General features: G+C 41.3%; 1 protein-coding gene across 2 annotated transcripts in view; it reads left to right on the top strand.

Moving 5' to 3' along the window:
* Window positions 1-22,325, top strand: part of dlg3 (discs, large homolog 3 (Drosophila)) — a 187,947-nt gene that overhangs the window by 61,698 nt on the left and 103,924 nt on the right. For both annotated transcript variants that reach the window (XM_060832753.1, XM_060832754.1), the window contains exons 2-3: window positions 486-642; window positions 11,260-11,362. In XM_060832753.1, coding sequence (XP_060688736.1) covers window positions 486-642; window positions 11,260-11,362 — 260 coding nt within the window. The remainder of the gene's footprint in view (window positions 1-485; window positions 643-11,259; window positions 11,363-22,325) is intronic.

Genomic DNA, 22,325 nt, shown 5'->3' with positions numbered 1-22,325 from the left:
TGTGATAGCAATGGTACTCGATTGAAAGTTCAATGGAATAAAGTGTTAAAACACAGCAAAATTAGTTTCTGGGCCAAAGAGACATGGACCCCTAGGAAGGCCAATCTTACAACGCATTTTTTAGTTTTACAAAGTTAAATAATTAAGCATAAGATGCAGAAAATTTGTAAATTGTTCTTTCAGACTGAGTGTGGAATGAACTGAGGAGATAGAAACCTGTTCTTCTCCTTGGGCTGAATTTATTTCCTTCTCTTTTGCAATGGCTTTAGACCTGTTTTCTGTTACATTGAGAATTTCACTTAGTTCTAAAATTCTGACATGTAGTTATTTAATGTGGTTAACCATTAGAAGTATCTTTTTAAGTGTTCTTGCCCATCTCAATGATAGAGAATGCAGTGAAGTCATTTTCCTGGAATTGGGATACAAACGTTTATAACAGTTGGGTTGTTTGCTTTTTTTCCTAATGATGCTCTTGTTTATTTCAGGGAACCAAGAAAGATTGTCCTTCACAAAGGATCCACAGGATTAGGCTTTAACATTGTCGGTGGAGAAGATGGTGAAGGGATTTTTGTATCTTTCATCTTGGCGGGTGGGCCAGCAGACCTCAGTGGAGAGCTACGAAGAGGAGACCGGATTTTATCAGTGAGTGATAAGTGTGTTTATTGAAGATGAGGTTAAATTCCCATAGAGGTTGTAAATTGATATGAAGTACAGCATCAATACTTGAGGCAAGCCCCATATTGAATCTAACCGGCTTTCTGAAATTACATCTCACAAGATGAAAAGGAGTTAATCAGCAAGGTTTTGTCATATACAGAGCAATCAAGCAGTAGTGTGTACTACCATAAAATAACTGATAATCAATCCCACAAATGCTGTTCACTGTTGCCAGGTTTAACCTGATGACCACAGTGGAATTTCAGAATGAGGGAAATATCTCTACATAAGAAGGAAGCAGGGAGCTTGAGCTACCTTTTCAAAAAATGAGGAAAGCTTCATAAAAGATGGGATGTGACATTCCATTATAGTGAAGTAACTGCAAACAAGTGTGGAGCCGGGTGGGTGCCTTTATATGATTTGCACAGCCAAAGTAAAGGGATGGTTACATAGATGATCGGAAGCAGACTCAGATAATGATTTGGAGATGCTGGTGTTGGACTGGGGTGTACAAAGTTTAAGAATCACACAACACCAGGTTATAGTCCAACAAGTTTAATTGGAAGCACACTAGCTTTCGGAGCGCCGTTCCTTCATCACGTGGTTGTGGAGTACACAATTGTAAGACACAGAATTTATAGCAAAAGTTTACAGTGTGATGTAGCTGAAATTATGAATTGAAAAATACATTGATTGTTTGTTGAGTCTTTCATTTGTTCGAATACCATGATAATTTCACTTCTTTCGTGTGTAAATCACAAAACCTTTTTTTGAAAATTTGCATTCTCAGGTTAACTGGAACAATTGGGGTTAGCTGGATAATATGTTGGAGGTGTTAGCCCCCTGTGTTCTCTGTCTGTGCCATAATGTTTAGACTGATGCCCTGAGGCATGGTACTTTGGGGAAACTGAGCAAAGGCTACGGCAATGGGTGAATGGGCACCGCACAACAATCAACAGACAAGAGTGTTCCCTCCCAGTTAGGGAACACTTCAGTGGTCCAGGACATTTGACCTTGGACCTTCGGGTGACCATTCTCCAAGGCGGACTTTGGGACAGGCAGCAGGGAAAAGTGGCCGAGCAAAGGCTGATAGCTGAGCTCCATACCCATAGGGAGAGCCTCAACCGGGACCACAATTGTACTATACACACACACAAACACACACTCCTACACACACGCACTCCTATACACACACATAAACACAGACACACACACACAGGTACTCACACACACCCTTACAGACACACATACTCCCACACTCACACATGCATCCTCTCAGAGACTTAGAGCACTCTACACTCTACTCTCACATAGACACACACTCTCTCACACTCATAACCACACAACCCAGACAGACACATGTACGCACACACATGCACACATATACATATATGTTTGTGAAGTGAATTTGTAATTGCAGAGTTACATTATACTTTGCTCAACAACTGCATGAATTCATGTAAGACTCAGTTTTCTCACTTTTTAGGTTAGAATCAGTCTAAACATTATGGCACAGACAGAGAACACAGGGGCTAACACCTCCAACATATTGTCTAGCTAACACCAATTATTACAGTTAACCTGAGAATGTAACTTTTTTAAAAAAGTTTTGTGATTTACACATGAAAGAAGTGAAACTATCATAGAATTCAAGTAGATGAAAGACTCAACAAACAATCAAGGTATTTTTCAATGTATAATTTCAGTTACATCACACTGCAAACTTTTGCTATAAATTCTGTGTCTTACAATTATGTCCTCCACAACCACCTGATGAAGGAGCGTCGCTCCGAAAGCTAGTGTGCTTCCAATTAAACCTGTTGGACTATAACCTGGTGTTGTGTGATTTTTAGACTCAGATAAGTGGAACTTGAGATGGAATGCTGCTTCAAGCATCCTGTGTGTCTAATATACTCAGCTTCTAGAAGGAAGTCTTTCATTTGCTCAGGCCATAAAGATAATTGATATGTAAGATGAAAATGCAGCTGGCATCCTGAGATTTAATTCATCAAATGAACATACACATCAGGAGTAGGAGAACCTGCTGTCACCATCTTTGAACTCAAAAATACTGTTCTTGAGTGAGATGCATTCTGGGGCTTTTTTGACTCCCTGTCAGCCTCCTTCCTTCTGACCGATGGTCATAAGATTGCTTCCTTCACTTCACTTCCTTAAGCTGTGAGGTGACTATGTCTAAAGATGTGTTGGCCACAAAGTTCTCAGCCTCATGGCTGCACCTAATGCCTCCACCCAACATTCAAGCTCAAATAACTGGTGTTCAAAAGCAAACCAAGTGGTGGTACTTATTACAGATGCAATCATCCAGACTGACAGAAGCATCTAAGATTTCCTACACATTGCAGGCTATACAATACACCTGATTGAGTTCCCCAAACAGTATCTTTACTTAAAGGAACATTTGCCCTAAATTACACCAAGTAGAAAATTAGCTAAGTATTCTTTTAAAAGTAAGTTAGAAGTTATCTTTCCCTAGTGCAACTTTAAAATGGGCAAAAATCGCTTATCCACCACCTCCCAATCAGCTCACTGCTTTGTGCTGATGTTATTTCTGTCAGCCTTTTTGAATTCTAGCAAGGTTCTTGCTGCTCCATCTGAGCTTGATCGGGGCTTTACCCAAACATCTTCCACAGGGAAGCTCTTCTGCCACCATTCAATCCCAGGTTCGCACTGCTGCCACTCTGTCTCCTCTTCAAGACTATAGACTTGAAAGTTATCTCCTTTTCTTATTTCCCGAGTCCAACTGAGGTCCACACCCTGTCTGCTTCACTGTGATGCTGGCTTGCTGCACACTTTTCCCAGTCTGCTTCACACTGTGCCTGATTGTTGCACACTCTTAACTTTAGTGCAATTTTCCATCTATGTCCCCAGAAAATCAGCCTGTAGTTCTGGATTGTTAGTTTAATGACATTACTAAATGCCGATGAACTAATGGCACAGATAATAGTGAATGATTATGATGTGGTAGGCATCACAGAGACTTGGTTACAGGGGGGTCAGGACTGGCAGTTAAACCTCCAAGGTTTTTCAACTTATCGAAAAGACAGAGAGGTGGGCAGAGGGGGTGGGGTTGCCTTGTCAGTTAAGAACAAAATTAAATCAATGGTATTGAATGACATAGCGTCGGATGATGTGGAGTCTGTGTGGGTGGAATTGAGGAACCACAAAGGCAAAAAAACCATAATGGGAGTTATGTACAGACCTCCTAACAGTGGTCAGGACCAGGGACGCAACATGTACCGGGAAATAGAGAAGGCATGTCAGAAAGGCAAGGTCACATTGATCATGGGAGACTTCAATATGCAGGTGGACTGGGTAAATAATGTTGCCAGTGGATCCAAAGAAAGGGAATTCATGGAATGCTTCCAGGATGGCTTTTTGGAACAGCTTGTCATGGAGCCCACAAGGGAGCAGGCTATTCTGGACCTAGTGCTTTGCAATGAACCAGACTCTATAAAAGATCTTAAAGTAAGGGAACCCTTAGGAAGTAGCAATCATAATATGGTAGAGTTCAGTCTGGAGTTTGAAAGAGAGAAGGCAAAATCGGATGTAATGGTGTTACAGTTAAATAAAGGTAATTATGAGGGCATGAGAGAGGAATTGACAAAAATAGACTGGAAGCAGAGGCTAACCGGGAAGACAGTAGAGCAAAAATGGCAGGAGTTTGTGGGTATAATTGAGGACACTGTACAGAGGTTCATCCCCAAGAAAAGAAAGATTATCCGGGGAGGGATTAGCCAACCATGGCTGACAAAGGAAGTCAGGAAATGTATTAAAGAAAAAGAGAGATCCTATAAAGTGGCTAAGAACAGTGGGAAATCAGAAGATTGGGAAGGCTACAAAAACAAACAGAGGATAACAAAGAGAGAAATAAGGAAGGAGAGGATCAAATATGAAGGTAGGCTAGCCAGTAATATTAGAAATGATAGTAAAAGTTTCTTTCAGTACATAAGAAACAAAAGTAGACATTGGGCCACTTCAAACTGATGCAGGAAGCCTAGTGATGGGAGATAAGGAAATAGCAGGAGAACTTAACAAGTACTTTGCATCAGTTTTCACAGTGGAAGACATGAGTAATATCCCAAAAATTAAAGGGAGTCACGGGGCTGTGTTGAGTATGGTTGCCGTTACGAAAGAGATAGTGCTAGAAAAGTTAAAAAGTGTTAAAATTGATAAATCTCCTGGCCCCGATGGGATACACCCTAGAGTTCTGAGAGAGGTGGCTGAGGAAATAGCAGAGGCATTGGTTGAGATCTTTCAAGAGTCACTGGAGTCAGGAAAGGTCCCGGATGATTGGAAGATGGCTGTTGTAACTCCCTTGTTCAAGAAAGGATCAAGACAAAAGATGGAAAATTATAGGCCAATCAGCTTCACCTTGGTTGTTGGTAAAATTCTAGAATCCATCATTAAGGATGAGGTTTCTAAATTCTTGGAAGAGCAGAGTCTGATTAGAACAAGTCAACATGGATTTAGTAAGGGGAGGTCATGCCTGACAAACCTGTTGGAATTCTTTGAAGAGGTAACAAGTAGGTTAGACCAGGGAAACCCAGTGGATGTGGTCTATCTAGACTTTCAAAAGGCCTTTGATAAGGTGCCACACGGGAGGCTGCTGAGCAAGGTGAGGGCCCATGGTGTTCGAGGTGAGCTGCTGGGATGGATTGAGGATTGGCTGTCTAACAGAAGGCAGAGAGTTGGGATAAAAGGTTCTTTTTCAGAATGGCAGCCAGTGATGAGCGGTGTCCCGCAGGGTTCAGTGTTGGGGCCACAGCTATTCGCATTATATATTAATGATTTGGATGAGGGGACTGGGGGCATTCTAGCGATGTTTGCCGATGATATGAAGTTAGGTGGACAGGCAGGTAGTACTGAGGAAGTGGGGAGGCTACAGAAGGATCTAGACAGGTTGGGAGAGTGGTCCAGGAAATGGCTGATGGAATTTAACGGGAGCAATGCGAGGTCTTGCACTTTGGCAAAAAGAATAAAAGCATAGACTACTTTCTAAACAGTGAGAAAATTAGTAAAGCCAAAGTACAAAGGGATCTGGGAGTGCTAGTCGAGGATTCTCTAAAGGTAAACATGCAGGTTGTGTCCGTGATTAAGAAAGCAAATGCAATGTTGTCACTTATCTCAAGAGGGTTGGAATATAAAAGCAGAGATGTGCTACTGAAACTTTATAAAGCTCTGGTTAGGCCCCATTTGGAGTACTGTGTCCAGTGTTGGTTCCCACACCTCAGGAAGGACATACTGGCACTGGAACGTGTCCAGCGGAGATTCACACGGATGATCCCTGGAATGGCAGGTCTAACATATGAGGAACGGCTGAGGATCCTGGGATTGTATTCATTGGAATTTAGAAGATTAAGGGGAGACTTAATAGAGACGTACAAGATAATACATGGCTTGGAAAGGGTGGACGCTAGGAAATTGTTTCCGTTAGGCGAGGAGACTAGGACCCGTGGACACAGCCTTAGAATTAGAGGGGGTCAATTCAGAACAGAAATGCGGAGACATTTCTTCAGCCAGAGGGTGGTGGGCCTGTGGGATTCATTGCCGCAGAGTGCAGTGGAGGCCGGGACGCTAAATGTCTTCAAGGCCGAAATTGATAGATTTTTGTTGTCTCGAGGAATTAAGGGCTACGGGGAGAACGCTGGTAAGTGGAGTTGAAATGCCCATCAGCCATGATTGACTGGTGGAGTGGACTCGATGGGCCGAATGGCCTTACTTCCACTCCTATGTCTTATGGTCTTATTGTCTTATTACCACCATGTCATCACCTCCCTACTTTATTTATACCTCAGATTATAATTGCACAGTGATATTTGTTGGGGCCAAGCAGAAAGATGACACAGGTGTGCTTCTTCTATCTTGTGCACCACTTAATCCTGGAATGTCTGTTAGGACAATATTCATTGTATAGATTTATTATACATTTTAATCCTTACAACTTGATTTAAGCCTGCTGGAAACTTAGACTAATTTCACCTCTGGTCTGTTATACACCTGATCAGATAAATTACGGTGTCAACAAGATGAAGTGGAAAAACTGTAAAATGGAGATTGTTTAATTTGTTAATGGTCTCTGCCTTCATGAAAACAAATTTGTATTACATTCTATTGGAAATTTAAGCATGTGAAATGACGAGTGATAAGCTCTAAGTGTTACATAGAAAGCAATTATAGAAAATTCATATAAGATAATCCAATTGTCTTGACTCACTGAATAGTTACAGACATTTAGCCTGTTTATGTCTTACATGAATAATAAACTCTGTTTATGCAGCTCATTCTCTTATAGCTTTCTAAAGATAGCAGCTGCATGACTCAATTTTTCCTCTAATACTGTGCCTGTCCAGGTTGCTCTGGAGTAAAACAGCAGCAGTATTTGTGTAACGTAAATTCATTTCTACCCTCTAGTATAAGATAGTGGAGCACATTCTACCCAGTACCAATTCATAATTTGCTGAAAGGCTTTGGGTATATGTTTCCTAGATTCTTATTCATGACTCTGGCCACTGTGCCTTTAGCAGCGACTCAGCCAGTTCCTTCAGGTGGAATATATTTGTGATGTAGATTAAAATAAGTACAGGGTTTTATGCAAATACAAATAACTTTTATATGTTGGATGTGATCAGCCATTCCTCTACAACAGATCATTACTGTTCATTGCAAGGATATTACCAACCTGCTGCTGCCTTGGAGGGCAGCTAAGAGTTATGCAGCACGGAATTAGAAAATTATTGCTTTGGTTATAGTACTTGTAACAAGGTCAGCCAGGTGGGCCTCATAGAAAACATGGGGGTGGAGAGATAATTAACCCTATTCAAATTGTCTTTGTAATGATTGTAACAAGGCTAGCTAGATAGACCTCATAGAATATGAGCTCTCTGATTGGGACCGTTAACCTGGTTCAATATTAGGGAGTCCTGGCTGACAGATATAAACAGGACTGTCAGAGGTTCAATTCACTCTGAGAGCTGGTTCTAAGGAAGCTGAATCCATGTCAAAGATTCTCCATGCGTAAATAAAGGGTGACTTTGTGATAGGATACTGGCCTCTGTGGAGTTATTTTAATGGTAACTACTCCATTTGAGGTTATTGCCACAATCATATATAGCCTATTTCCATTGTCCCTCTTCTGATCCACCTTAATCAACAGCTAAGAATGCTCTACTATTATTCACTATTTATTCCGATAACATTTTCAAGACGTTTGTGGTTGGAAGTTCTGTTATTCAAATGTTCGTTCCTTAGATTAGTGCCCACCTTGATATCTGTGCCAGATTACTTACTTATTAGCATACCCATGTTCCAAGGTGCTTTCATCCTACAAAGCAATCATTGTTCATGCTCTGGTCCTGAGACAAGAGTGGGTTGGTTACAAAGATATATTAGGCGAAAGTGAGGACTGCAGATGCTGGAGACCAGAGTAGAAAAATGTGGTGCTGGAAAACACAGCAGGCCAGGCAGCATCTGAGGAGCAGGAGAATCGACGTTTCGGGCATAAGCCCTTCTTCAGGAATGAGGCTGGTGTGCCAAGCGGGCTGAGATAAAGGGTAGAGGGGAGGGAATTTGGGGGAGGGGCTCTGGGAATACGATAAGTGGAAGGAGGTGAGGGTGAGGGTGATAGGCCGGAGAGGGGGTGGGGCGGAGAGGTCAGGAAGAAGATTGCAGGTCAAGAGGGCGGTGCTGAATCCGAGGGTTGGGATTGAGATGAAGTCGGGGGAGGGGAAATGAGGAAGCTGGAGAAATCTACATTCATTCCATGTGGTTGGAGGGTTCCTAGGCGGAAGATGAGGCGCTTTTCCTCCAGGCGTCATGTGGTCAGGATCTGGCGATGGAGGAGGCCAAGGACCTGCATGTCATTGGCAGAGTGGGAGGGGGGAGTTAAAGTGTTCAGCCACGGGGCAGTTGGGTTGGTTGGTCCGGGTGTCCCAGAGGTGTTCTCTGAAACGTTCCGCAAGTAGGCGGCCTGTCTCCCCACTGCATCTCCTCCACTTCCCGCACCTCCGCCCTTGAACCCAACCCCTCCAATCCCACTGGTCCTCACCTTCCACCCCACCAACCTCCAGATACATCTTATCAAATACCGTCATTTCCGCCACTTCCAAACAGACCCCACCACCAGGGATATATTTCCCTCCCCACCTCTATCAGCGTTCCGGAAAGACCATTCCCTCCGCGACTCCCTCGTCAGGTCCACACCCTCCACCAACCCCACCTCCACTCCCGGCACCTTCTCCTGCAACCGCAAGAAGTGCCAAACTTGCACCCACACCTACCCCTCACCTCCCTCCAAGGCCCCAATGGATCCTTCCATATCCATCGCAAATTCACCTGCACCTCCACACGCATCGTTTACTGTATCCGTTGCACCCGATGTGGTCTCCTCTACATTGGGGAGACAGGCCGCCTACTTGCGGAACGTTTCAGGGAACACCTCTGGGACACTTGCACCAACCAACCCAACCGCCCTGTGGTTGAACACTTTCCCCTCCACCCCACCTCATCTCAATCCCAACCCTGGATTCAGCACCACCCTCTTGACCTGCAATCTTCTTCCCGACCTCCCACCCCCTCTCCGGCCTATCACCCTCACCTCCTTCCACCTATCGTATTCCCAGAGCCCCTCCCCCAAGTTCTCTCCCCTCTACCCTTTATCTCAGCCCGCTTGGCACACCAGCCTCATTCCTGAAGAAGGGCTTATGCCCGAAACATCGATTCTCCTGCTCCTCGGATGCTGCCTGGCCTGCTGTGTTTTCCAGCACCACATTTTTCAACAAAGATATATTGCAAGGAAATGGCTGATCACTTCCAACATATGAGATCATGGTACTTTCATTCAGCTTTGTTCCTATTTTAATCTGGTTGAAGATTTGTAGCTCGGGTGTCCGTTGCTGTGGTTCTGTTCGCCGAGCTGGAAGTTTTTGCTGCAAATGTTTCGTTCCCTGGCTAGGGAACATTATCAGTGCTGTTGGAGCCTCCAGTGAAGCGCTGCTTTGATGTTTCTTCCGGTATTTATAGTGGTTTGTTCTTGCCGCTTCCGGGTGTCAGTTTCAGCTGTAGTAGTTTGTATATGGGGTCCAGATTGATGTGTCTGTTGATGGATGTTCTTGCCGTTTCCGGGTGTCAGTTTCAGCTGTAGTGGTTTGTATATGGGGTCCAGGTCTATGTGTCTGTTAATGGAGTTTGTGGATGAATGCCATGCCTCTAGGAATTCCCTGGCTGTTCTCTGTCTGGCTTGTCCTATGATGGTAGTGTTTTCCCAGTCAAATTCATGTTCCTGGTTGTCTGAGTGTATGGCTACTAGGGATAGCTGGTCGTGTCGTTTTGTGGCTAGCTGATGTTCATGGATGCGGATTGTTAGCTGTCTTCCTGTTTGTCCTATATAGTGTTTTGTGCAGTCCTTGCATGGTATTTTGTAAACTATGTTAGTTTGGCTCGTGCTGGCTATTGGGTCCTTTGTTCTAGTGAGTTGTTGTCTGAGTGTGGAAGTTGGCTTGTGTGCATCCACACTCAGACAACAACTCACTAGAACAAAGGACCCAATAGCCAGCACGAGCCAAACTAACGTAGTTTACAAAATACCATGCAAGGACTGCACAAAACACTATATAGGACAAACAGGAAGACAGCTAACAATCTGCATCCATGAACATCAGCTAGCCACAAAACGACACGACCAGCTATCCCTAGTAGCCATACACTCAGACAACCAGGAACATGAATTTGACTGGGAAAACACTACCATCATAGGACAAGCCAGACAGAGAACAGCCAGGGAATTCCTAGAGGCATGGCATTCATCCACAAACTCCATTAACAGACACATAGACCTGGACCCCATATACAAACCACTACAGCTGAAACTGACACCCGGAAACGGCAAGAACATCCATCAACAGACACATCAACCTGGACCCCATATACAAACTACTACAGCTGAAACTGACACCCGGAAGCGGCAAGAACAAACCACTATAAATACCGGAAGAAACATCAAAGCAGCGCTTCACAGGAGGCTCCTATAGCACTGATGATGTTCCCTAGCCAGGGAACGAAACGTTTGCAGCAAAAACTTCCAGCTCGGCGAACAGAACCACAGCTATTTTAATCGTCATCATAAATCTATTTTATTTAGCCATTTGCTTTGTTGAATCATTGTAAATCCTATTTTTAAAAAAATCTTTGTCTTCTACCATTTTGGTAGTTGCATAATAGAATGAGAATGGATTTGTTGACTAATTGGTGTTTTTAATATCTATCAATTAGTCTACAACAGACACACATCTGATACAACGAAGACGTCATTGGTGCAGATGCTTTAATAAATATGTCCAAATTATTTTTTTTCCCTGTCATGTATGCCATGTTTGCCATGACACATTTTCTTTCAATTATTCAAATACAGAATCGTAAAGTATTATTTTTAGAAAGAATTTCATTTGATTTAGTTATTTCTGGATCGGCTATGGGAAAGCAGTGACAGTGGGCACTTAATAAGTAAGGCTGCAGCACCACTAGAAATTGCCAGTAACAACATGGGAACTTAATTGTGTTTTAAACAATCCCTCTTACTTGTTTCAGGTGAACGGTGTAAACCTTCGGAGTGCTACCCATGAGCAGGCAGCAGCAGCACTCAAAAGAGCTGGTCAGACTGTGACCATTGTTGCCCAGTACAGACCAGAAGGTAAGCATGTGTGTTGTACTGAAACTGATTTTGAGTGAGGAACTTCGGTGCTTCTGATGATAATTAGGTAAAGCCAGATGTAATGTGTAATAACCGTACCTTACAGCAAATAGTATTCCTCTCTAGTTTACTTATGAATGCCTGATAGTTTAATAAAATTCTTCAAAATGTCAGTCAGTATCCCCGTCACATTCAGTTTTTCCACGTCGATGCTTAAACAGTACTTAATACGTAGTGCAACATGATTGTTGTACTTGATTATGAAATAATCTGAATGAGTACTATTTCAAGTTGAACACTACACCTGAAGTTAAGTCTCGAAGGCTATTTCAGTTTCCATAGTTTTTGTTCTCTCTGCAGTGCTTTGTGTCCTTTTCAGGGTAGGTTTAAATTGCCTTCGTATTTTGGTAGGAACTTGGAACTGACCCAATACTATATATGAAACACAACACCAATACAATTCTGTAGGGTTGTTTATTTGGATTGAACTACTGTAGTCTATGTTTGTTGCCTCAAGGGGGCCTCAGTGAGCCGTAGAAACACAAATTGCTGGGGCCATTGAAATGAGATTCAACAAAAAAAGACAATTCAACTTCCTTGATTAAAAAGGTAAAACAACACTGTCATATATCAGTGATGCAACCAATTGATTTAACCAGGAATTACTCTGATTAAATGGACAACTACTAGTGGAACATTGATCCTACACCTGTTCTTCGTGGGGAAAGGAAAGAGGAGAAATTTGCAAACTATTATATTTAATGTTTTGAAGACATTCCTATGCACTTCATATACAATTAGTTAATTGTTGCACAGTCACAGTAACACTGTAGCTGAATTCGACAGCCATTTAAATTAATTGTATAAATATTATACAATCAGTGGGCGGCTCAGTGGTTAGCACTATTGCCACACAGTGCCAGAGACCGGGGTTCAATTCCCGCCTCGGGCAACTGTCTGCATGGATTTGCACATTGTCAGCGTGGGTTTCCTCCGGGTGCTCCGGTTTCCTCCCACAGTCCGAAGATGTTCAGGTTAGGTGAATCGGCCAGGCTAAATTGCCCGTAGTGTTAGATGAAGGGGGAAATGTCGGGGAATGGGCCTGGGTGGGTTTCTCTTTGGAGGGTCGGTGTGGACTTGTTGGGCTGAAGGGCCTGTTTCCACACTGTAAGTAATCTAATCTAAAAAAAATTATAATCAATGTTTCATGGTATAGATTAGGAAAGAAATCTTGCTTATGACATTTTAAATAATGCCACAGAACCCTTAATGCACAAACACATTTTCAGTTTCATGTCTTCTCTGAAGATTGCTTTATTTTGGTCAGTTTATTACTTGGTGCGTGCAGAAGCTCAACACCACTCATTGAGTGTCTAAGCTAAGCTATGAAGAAAATTACACCTGTAGAATTTATGTTCATATCATATTAGCCTGGAGAATGAGCAAAGGTTTCATGATGGCTTCAAATAAAAGCTGTAATATACTGCAAAAAAGTAGCTGGTCCAGACTCTCTTACTTGAATAAAGTAGTTCAATTTGCTTTTTGTCAATTACGCAATAGCTATATATCACATTTCTTTCTTTGTACATATATGTCCGAAAGAAAAAGCCAAATGTTGATACAAAATTAATGTTTCATTTTTAATTATTCCCTTGGAATGTTTTGAATATTCCATTCAACATGGACCATTCTGGTTATTCTTCAATCTTAGAAAGTATGATACTTCACAACTGATGACTTTTCCATCTTAAGAGAGAAAGCAACATTTAAATATCCAACAGATGGACTAGACCATCACTTGCACAAAAGTGATTTCAAAACTCATTCTTACAATTAACCCTCACTTGCTCAATTCGCAGAAGTATCCTACCTCCCTGGGCACAGTTTACCAAGATCCTGTACACTCGGCAGCTTTAACGCTTCACAGAAATGTGTGCTGCTCTTTGAATTCTGATACATGTGCACTAATTATTCTTCCTTTTTAGTTCAAGTTGTTGATTTGGTCCTATACAAGCCAGGTGAAGCTATCATTCTTCTATCCCTTTCAGTCCAGTTATGTGCTTTTCTCCTTCAAGTTAATGCTGGTTCTCTTCTACTGTCCAAGTGCAAAGTACCATTCCTAATTTTCCACTCTTTTCCTTCTGCCTTCCCCTCTACCTTCACGTATACCTGTACCTAAGTAGTTGGAACTATTCCAAGTAAATACACCAGGGTCAAAATTATTCTTCTTGAGAGCTCTGTGATTTTTTTGAATTTTTTTTCATTCTCACTAAATATTTTATTTGATGATGCAGTTACCTGGTAATCTTACCTTTTGTGTTTATGTTGTTTTTTTAAGGATTTCTCCATGTGGTAGATAAAATGACACAAATACCAAGGATTGCATGCATATTATTAAATCTTTTAATTTGGAATCTATCAATATATTTTTGTGAGTTTAATATAAATACATTTTATAAACCTTATCATTTTATGATTTATCAAAATAAATAGTTAAATTCATAATTTATGGAAAAAAATACAACATTAAAATTGAGTTTCAAGGAATTACTTTTTTTCTGTATACAGGAAAAATATAACTTATGAATTGCTTCCTGAAAACCTTTGTGAAAATTGAATGCAGGATGCTGGCTATCATCTGGGTTAAGAAAATCTACAGCCTATCCGTTGCTTTTTATTCTGTGCTTCTATATAAAAAAACTTAACATCCTCAGCAATCCTGATTGCCTGTCCATTACGGAACGTTCTTCTGTATGCCCTATCCTCACTGCAGGTTAAGGATGATAATTAGTAATAAACTCTAACAAACGTGACTGATACTTGGGCTTCTCTTCTCTTGAGGAAGAATAAAGATGTAAAATAATTGTAAATGATAGGTGTGAAAGCAGAAAATGGATCCACTCTGCTGAGGGAAAAGCCAACAAGACACCCATAAGACATGATGTGCAGAAGGTGCCAGACAGGAGTGATCGAGGAAGTGTTAGGCATGGTGGAGGAATGAACGAGGGAGGGAACAGTCCCTGTGGAATGCTAATGGTGGAGGGGGAGATGTATTGCTGATGATATTCTGCTGGAGGTGGTGTAAATAGTAGAGGATGATCCTTTGAATGCGGAGACTGGTGGGGTGGAAGGTAAAGACAAGAAAACCTCTATCATATTCTCAGAGGGAGGGGGAAGGAATGGGGCAACAGTCCAGGAAATGGGTCAGACACAGAAGAGAGGCTTGTCAACCACAGTGGACTGTTTCCTTGGTTGCGGTATAAGAAAGACATATGAGGTGTGCTCTGATGCAAAGTGGCATCATTGGAACAGTTTTGACCAAGGCAGATAAATTGGGAGGATGGAATGGAGTCCTCCAGGAAGCAAGATGTGAGGAAGTATTTGGTCAAGGTAACTTTGGGAGGCTGTGGATTTGAAATGGATATTAGTGGATAGCCTATTCCCAGAAATGGAAATAGTGAAGTCAAGGAAGGGGAGGGAAGAATCTGATGGAGTCAGTGAAGGTGAGAGAGAGATAGACATTGAAAACAAAACATTTTTTTTCCCAATTCTGGGTGAAAACAGGAAGCAGAATCAATTACTTCATTGATATATCAGAGAAAAGGTTGTGGGAAAGGGGTCCAAATTGACTGGCACAAGGAATGTTCCACATAACTCAAAAAAAAGAGGCAGGCGTAGCTGAGGCTGACACACCCTTATAGCTGTGTGAATATATATAATCACAGTTGGAGAAAGTGGGACAAGTTAAAGGAGAGGTTGTTCAAAGCAAGAACAAAATAGCCAGGTGAAAGAGGTTGGTGGTGATGGATGGGAACTGATCAGATCCCCTTTCAAGGAAGAAGCAATGGGCCTTCAGACCATCCTGATATTGAATGGACATGTAGAGAGATTGGACACACATGTAGAGGGATTGGACACACATGTAGAGGGATTGGAAACACATGTAGAGGGATTGGACACACATGGTGAAGAAGATGCAGCTGGGCCAGAAAACTGGAAATTGTGGAACCATGTAAAGAGTTATAAATGGGCAGATTTTGAATAAAATGTAAAATATTCATCAAAATATGAAGAAATAAGTTGAGTGGGACAGGAATAGGCTGAAACAATGGGTCTGACAGGGTAGCCTTGTTAGTGATTTTGAAAAAGGGATAGAAGCAGTATTGGGGAACATTGAGATGGAGCTAAGAGAGGATGGAGTCAGTGATAGTGCTGGAAACAGCAGCTTGATGTTCAGTGTTGGGGTCATGATCCAGGGCAAATGGGAGGAAGTGTCTGACAGCTGGGGCATAAATAATGCAAGGTACACAACAGCAGCACCACTCCTACCAATAGATTAGATAGCAGATTACATTTGAGAGAATGAAGAACAGCTAGTTCAGAGGTTGTAGGTTAGAGTGGTAAGAAGAGCAGAGAATTTAATATGGTCGATGTCACATCAACAGTTCTTGATGAAGAAAACAAATGCAGATAAGTGGCCACAGCATGGGGTCCAAGTGGAGGCAGAGTATTGGAAATGAGTGAAAGATCTCTGGAGCGAGGAGAGGTGGGTACATAGGCAAAGACAAAGGGAAAAAAGTTAAACAGCATGTCATGCCTGAGCTGTTTTGAGGTGAAGCAAAGGAATCCTTAGTAATTTGCTGAGCACAGATCATTCAGCATCGGAAGATCAGAGGACATAGTGAATATGCACCAAGAGGAGGGAAGGGAAGGGGAGGAAGAATTCAGAAGGGCGTTCATACCTGTGAAGATAAAGAAGATAATGAGTTGCTGCTTGTTAATTCATTGGGTGGATACAGATTCAAACAGATACAAAAATCTTCTCATCAGCAGTGCAGGGAGTAGCTCAGCTTACCAATGATGTCAGTCTACAGCTACCATTCTGTTAACCACAATATGAATATCTATGATATACATATAGCTTCAACAACAGTTGCTTGTCTCTCTGCAACGCAATTGTACTAAATGAGCTATTTCATCAACATGTATTCTTATTTCTGGCCAAGTGGACAACTGACGAGCAATGTTCCTCTCCTGGTCCTTGACAGACACAGTAAACTGAAGGATAACACTTTTATATAAAGTCCAGCAGCTTCATTTGCCACTTTGTTGCCTTTAGAAAATATCAATTTATCAGCATACCGTCAACTACATAATGTGGAATGGAGTCACAGAGTGGCTAATGATGAAAGACATTACTTACGCACTTCACCAGTTACCACATTTAATTGAATTCAGTTTGAAATACTGATATTTGAATGTAATTATCAGTACCAATACATTAACACTTTCACTAACATGTCTGGCTGATGCTTTTACATGCACTCCCTTTGATTGGAGGCTAGATTTCTAATACTTACGAGATTATACTTAATATCATAAATGTTTTCACAAATATTAACTCTGGTTTGTTAAATTGGCAAAAATATAAGCCATTCTTTTCAAACAGTTTTATAATTTTGCAGAAATGCACCCGAAGAAATAATCATAAATGTCCATATAATCTTGATAAATATATCAAAGAAAGCATCAGTCAAAATGTACAGGGCCCTGACTAATATGGACTAGGGTGGAAAATCTGGGGGGATTTGCATGCAAAGTCAATTGAGGCCTTTCTTTATGTCAGCAATAACTGGGTGCATTTTCCAACCGAAGTCTGACTTCGACTAGCAATTCTCACTAGACAGTGGCAAGATGCCTATTAAGAGGGATTATTACAGGCTTTCATGAACAGGGGGGATTGAGTTTAAGAGCCACGAGGTTTTGCTGCAGCTCTATAAAACTCTAGTTAGGCCACACTTGGAATTTTGTGTCCAGTTCTGGTCACCTCATTATAAGAAGGATGTAGATGCTTTAAAGAGGATGAAGTGGAGATTTACCAGGATGCTGCCTGGATTGGAGGGCTTGTCTTATGAAGAGAGGTTGAGTGAGCTATGGTATTTCACACTGGAGAGAGGGAAGAGAGGTGACTTGATAGAGGTGTACAAGGTAATAAGAGGCATAGATAGAGACAGATAGTCAGAGACTTTTCCCCAGTGCAGAAATGCTGTCATGAGGGGTCATAATTTTAGGGTGATTGGAGGAAGGTGTAGGGGAGATGTCAGAGGTAGGTTCTTAACGCAGAGAGTAGTGGGTGGTGGAATGCACTGCCAGTAGTGTTAGTAGAGTCAGAGACATTAGGGACACTTAAGTGACTTCTGGACAAGCACATGGATGGCACTAAATTGAGGTGTGTGTAGGTTAGGTTGATCTTAGATTAAGATAAATGCTCAGCACAACATCGTGGACCAAAGGGCCTGTACTGTGCTGGACTGTTCAATGTTCTATGTTCTATAAATTGTTAATGACATCATTAATTGCATTTGTTACCTAATTAAAAATTTTCAGCCAGAAGTGCCAAATGGATGATCCTTTTCATCTCCTCTAAAGTCCCCAGTATTACAGATCAATTTACGTCACGTGTAACCAAGAAACTATTGAAGGCACTGGATATTGTAAAGGTTCTGACAATGTTTTGGCAATAGACCTGAAGACCTATGTTCCAGAACATTGCGTACCCCTAACCAATTACTCTAGTTCAGCTACAACACTGGCGTTGTAGACTGAATTTGAAAGATACGATGATGTAGGTCTCTGTGCTGCCATTCTCTGTAGGGAAACTAAATACTAAGAATTCCAGACATGAAAGTTGAAGCAGGTGTCTGGTGACTCCAGTTAGCCATCCTGGTCACCAGGAAACAAAATCTCAGTGAACTGGCCATACCCATACTCTATACAATGATGCTGACATTTCACTCCTGCCAGCCTCTCTGGATTCTCATGGCACTACATCAACCCTTTTAGAGGCTGCTTCTGCATTTTTAAGCCTTTACTAAATGTGCTGTGTGCTTAAGGACAGGCACCTAGTATACAAGTTTGCTCACTTGCTCGCTTAATACTCAACCATCATTAACAGCCCACTTGGGATGCTCACGGCATCCCTGCCTTCCCTTGTGTTGCCTTCCCTTGCTTTTTTCCGTTTTTTTTTCCCCCAGGTTAGAGCTCTAAGTTCACAGAACATCTGTCTTATCTTGCTGTTTAGTGTCAGGAAGCTGTAGTTGTAAGCCATCCTCAGACAAGTCAAGGGAGGTAATCTTCAGCTGGGTGGGGTCGCAGCATATGAAGTGAAGGCAATATTAGTATTAGTCCAAGAGTAATGGTCTATTCTGGCAAGACCCAGGAGTGTCGGGTTCATCCAGACATGGGCTAGCAATTAATGTTAGGGGTCCTATAGGGTGGGGTGGGCCCAGTCAGATGGCCACTCAGGGTAGTCATGGCCAGGCTCCTCACCTCTCTGGGACTGAGGAGCTGAATGTTGGGCTGTTCACCAGCTGTCTTGGCTCTTTCTGTTCTCTTATGGACTGTTTTTCCTGGAATGAGAGAAAGGCAAGGGTGATGTAAGATGAATGTGGGTGGTACATCTGTTTGTGGTTAGTGCTGATGATGGTGGAGAAGTGTTAAGTTATCCTGAACTAGTGAGTAGGCAATTCAGAGTCTGTATAGAGTTGGGGGGGGGGGGGTTGCAGTTGAGTTGGGTGAGATTGAGTAAGGGCAGATGTTGCAAATAATAATGAAAGTGGTAAAGTTTTGATGGGAGATGCATGCAGTTCCCAAGACAGAGTGAGTGTAAGGTATCAGAGAGAAGATGATAGCATTTAATTTAGCTGAGTGGAGGTCATTGATCTTCTTCCTTCACTGCTAGGCACTCCTCCAGACCACTGAGAGTGAAAAATAACCTGGTTGGAAATCTCAAATAAGACTGATAACAAATAATCTTGTGGCTTCTTCTTCTGGTCTTTGGGAAACAGGATGTGTTCCTCTGCAACATCCCATCAACTAGGACATCTGGGTGGCTGCCTACAAAGGAAGGTGCCAATTTCTCCATATTTGCCACATCAGGGACAAATGTCAGGAACTCTGTCAGAGTGACAATGCATGTCTGGGTACACAACAGCCTGTTCAAGATGGTGCAGGTGCCAAGAGTAATGGTCTATTCTAGCAAGTCCCAGCAATGTTGAGTTCATCCAGATATGGGCTAGCATCTGATGTCAGGTGTAATATAGGTTGGGGTGGGTGAGTAATGAAATGTGTTTCTGACAAGAGTGTGAGAAAACAGGTTAGTCCTTGAGGAGAGCAACCTGCCATGAAACTCAACAAAATTGACATTAAGCCAAAAACTCAGTAACATTTTGCCGAGTTTGTTCACACACATATTATAATATAATTTCTAAGCATTCTCAATGGGAAAATGGTTTGTTGACCTAGGATAAACCTTTCATTTAAAATGTTGAATTGATAGATTCCAGTCTCATTTTTTAACCTTTATCCGAATTCAAGTAATCACACTTTACTGTGCTGATGAAGAATTTATTTAGATTGGAGCTTCTAAAATTGTTGGTGTTTGTGAAAGAATGGCATGGTACCTGTTGATCTACTCAAAGGTGTGCAAAACTATGATCACTGGGTCAATATTAACAGCAAAGACAAGGGGGAAAGAAATTCTGAAGTACCTGGAGAAATGTTAAGCTGAATTAACACTGAATTCTGGGCAGTAGAATGGAGGTAAGAGAGGTGAATAGCTTGGGAAGGGAAAAAGAAAGAGGGTTCAACTTCAGAGTATGAATAAACTATTAGTGATGTGGCTTGAAAAAAATACTGAAACCTTTTACTTAGGCATTCTTCCCTTGTACAACAGACATAACACAGGGAGTCAACTTGAATTTAATTAAACAAACACTTTTTATTTAACTATTGAGGTACTGATTCTCAATATAAATGCATTGAGCATTTGCTTCTTACTACATATAACCTAACTTCAACTTTAACTCACTTCACCTGGCTTCTCGTTATCTTATTTTAATTTTATTCACATTTTTAACTTCAATTTTGACTCTATTAGCTTGGCTTGAAACAAAACACTATTCTAATTCAAGTGAAGTGGCCAATTTTGCTGTAGGTGTAGATCTTGTCCCGTGGTTCTTTGTCTTTTCTGAAGACAACCAGGGCATGTGCTTCTCAAATGTTGGTCACCTGCAAAATCCATTGTCTGGAATCATTTATCCCGAAGTATGCTCATTTTCCAGAGACTTCTTTGGCAATTAGCCAATGAATTGATCAAACCTAATCACAATGTTCAACTTAGCCAATGGAGATTATTGGTAAACAGCTCCCAAATGTTTATATCAAGTTGTAAATAACTGCATTATATGCTCGATATAAGGTCATGGTGGTTTCAGAATGTCTGGCAGACCACCACAAAAACCTCATTTATTTGGTCAACACAGAAAACTGCAGGTCACAGCTTACAGGACAAGACCCAAGTTCTGGCTGCAGTTTTAACCTAGGCCAGAGTTTAAACTAACTTGACAAACGTTCCTGCCATGCTCGCTTGTAGCTCTGAACCAGTCTCACAGGCATTTCTGCTGCAGTCCACCCAATCACAGAGGACAACAGTGTAGGAAGTTGGGAGTGGAGCTTTAAATTAGGCTTAACGCAAAGCATATTGTATGGACAGTCACAGACTATGAACAGATGAAGAAGATGTTATTAGGAAGAAAGTTACTGATCTTTAACTGTCTAGTAATACATGCATAATTGCTATATGCAGTTTAAATGCCGAATATTTAGTGGGTCACCATGCAACTTAGATAAAAGCCTGTATTAAATGTGTGTTAAAATATGAAATTCTTTGGATTGTTTTAATACTAAATTCTGTCACAAAGTTAAACATTTTCAATTACTCAGTAACAAAATTCAGAACAGAATGGCTTAAAAATGTAAATCATTGCTTTAACTCCATTCCTGTGGGAATGTGTTCTAAAAAGCAGCCAAACAGCTGTGCAGCAGGCGGGAGTATTTCCATCAGTGGTTTTAATGCACAGATTAAATTTAGTAATCAAGACATTGCAAGCTAGTTATTCACAATCTGATCCATGGTAGAAGAGTCTGAAAGTCATTGCACTCATTTAGAATTTTATTTTTGGTTTGGGATTACATCACACTCCAGTGAGCATTTGTATCATCCATTTAATTAAGTTTTACTTTCGGAATTGGAATTATCTGGTGTATATTCTTCTGTCATAGTTTATGTCAAGACCACTGGATTAAAATTTAATTATTCATTGAATCAGAAATTGCTGGACCTCAGAACATCTTCCAAAAATCTTAGAAACCAAGTCAAACCACATCTGTAGATGTTAATGTGAGGATAAGATCAGTGTTATCGAGCTTAGTTGCAATGTTAGGGAGCAAACAGTTCCAGTCCATTTGCAGTACTTTGGTAGATCCATTCTCTGAACAATATCAACACTCACAGTCTCTAGAAAGAAACCCGTAGAACAAGTTTCTATCACATCCCAGTCTCTCTTAACAGTTTCTCTGCAGATCATTATCAGTCACAATGTTATTTTTTTAATTTTCTCAGTCCCTGTGACTTTAGCTAGATTCCACACCACAGACATATTTAGATGACCACATTTTTGGATGTTATCCACAGTTAGTATCAGCTGGATTGGTTTACTGTGCTTCAAATCTTTGATAGTTCCCACTATTATAGTCTCCCAGAATGTATCCTCACAATCTCTGTCCGTCAGAAGGTTCCTGCGATCCTATGGATGGTTTTTTTCAACATTGGAGAAATCCCATGATTCTAGATTTGTTGATGAATTTGTGTTCAAATTAGTTTCCAGTATATTCTAGACGATGAGAAGAAACTATGTACTTTACAGTGGGTTAGGTAACATACGTTTGTTGAATTAGTATAGTAATTATGCAGTTGATGGTTAGAGTGTGGTGTTTGGCTTCTGCACCTATCCTAGTTCTTTCCATCTCACTCTCCTCTTTTTAAACTCATTTCTGACCTAATGTTGCCTTCTTGGGTTTAGTGTCAGTTATTTTTGACTACTGGTATGTCTCCATGAATCCA

The sequence above is a fragment of the Hemiscyllium ocellatum genome, chromosome 11 (assembly GCF_020745735.1).
Source record: "Hemiscyllium ocellatum isolate sHemOce1 chromosome 11, sHemOce1.pat.X.cur, whole genome shotgun sequence".
Lineage (NCBI taxonomy): Eukaryota > Metazoa > Chordata > Chondrichthyes > Orectolobiformes > Hemiscylliidae > Hemiscyllium > Hemiscyllium ocellatum.
Note: the sequence above shows the minus strand (reverse complement) of the source record. Positions and strands in the feature narration are given on the sequence as shown.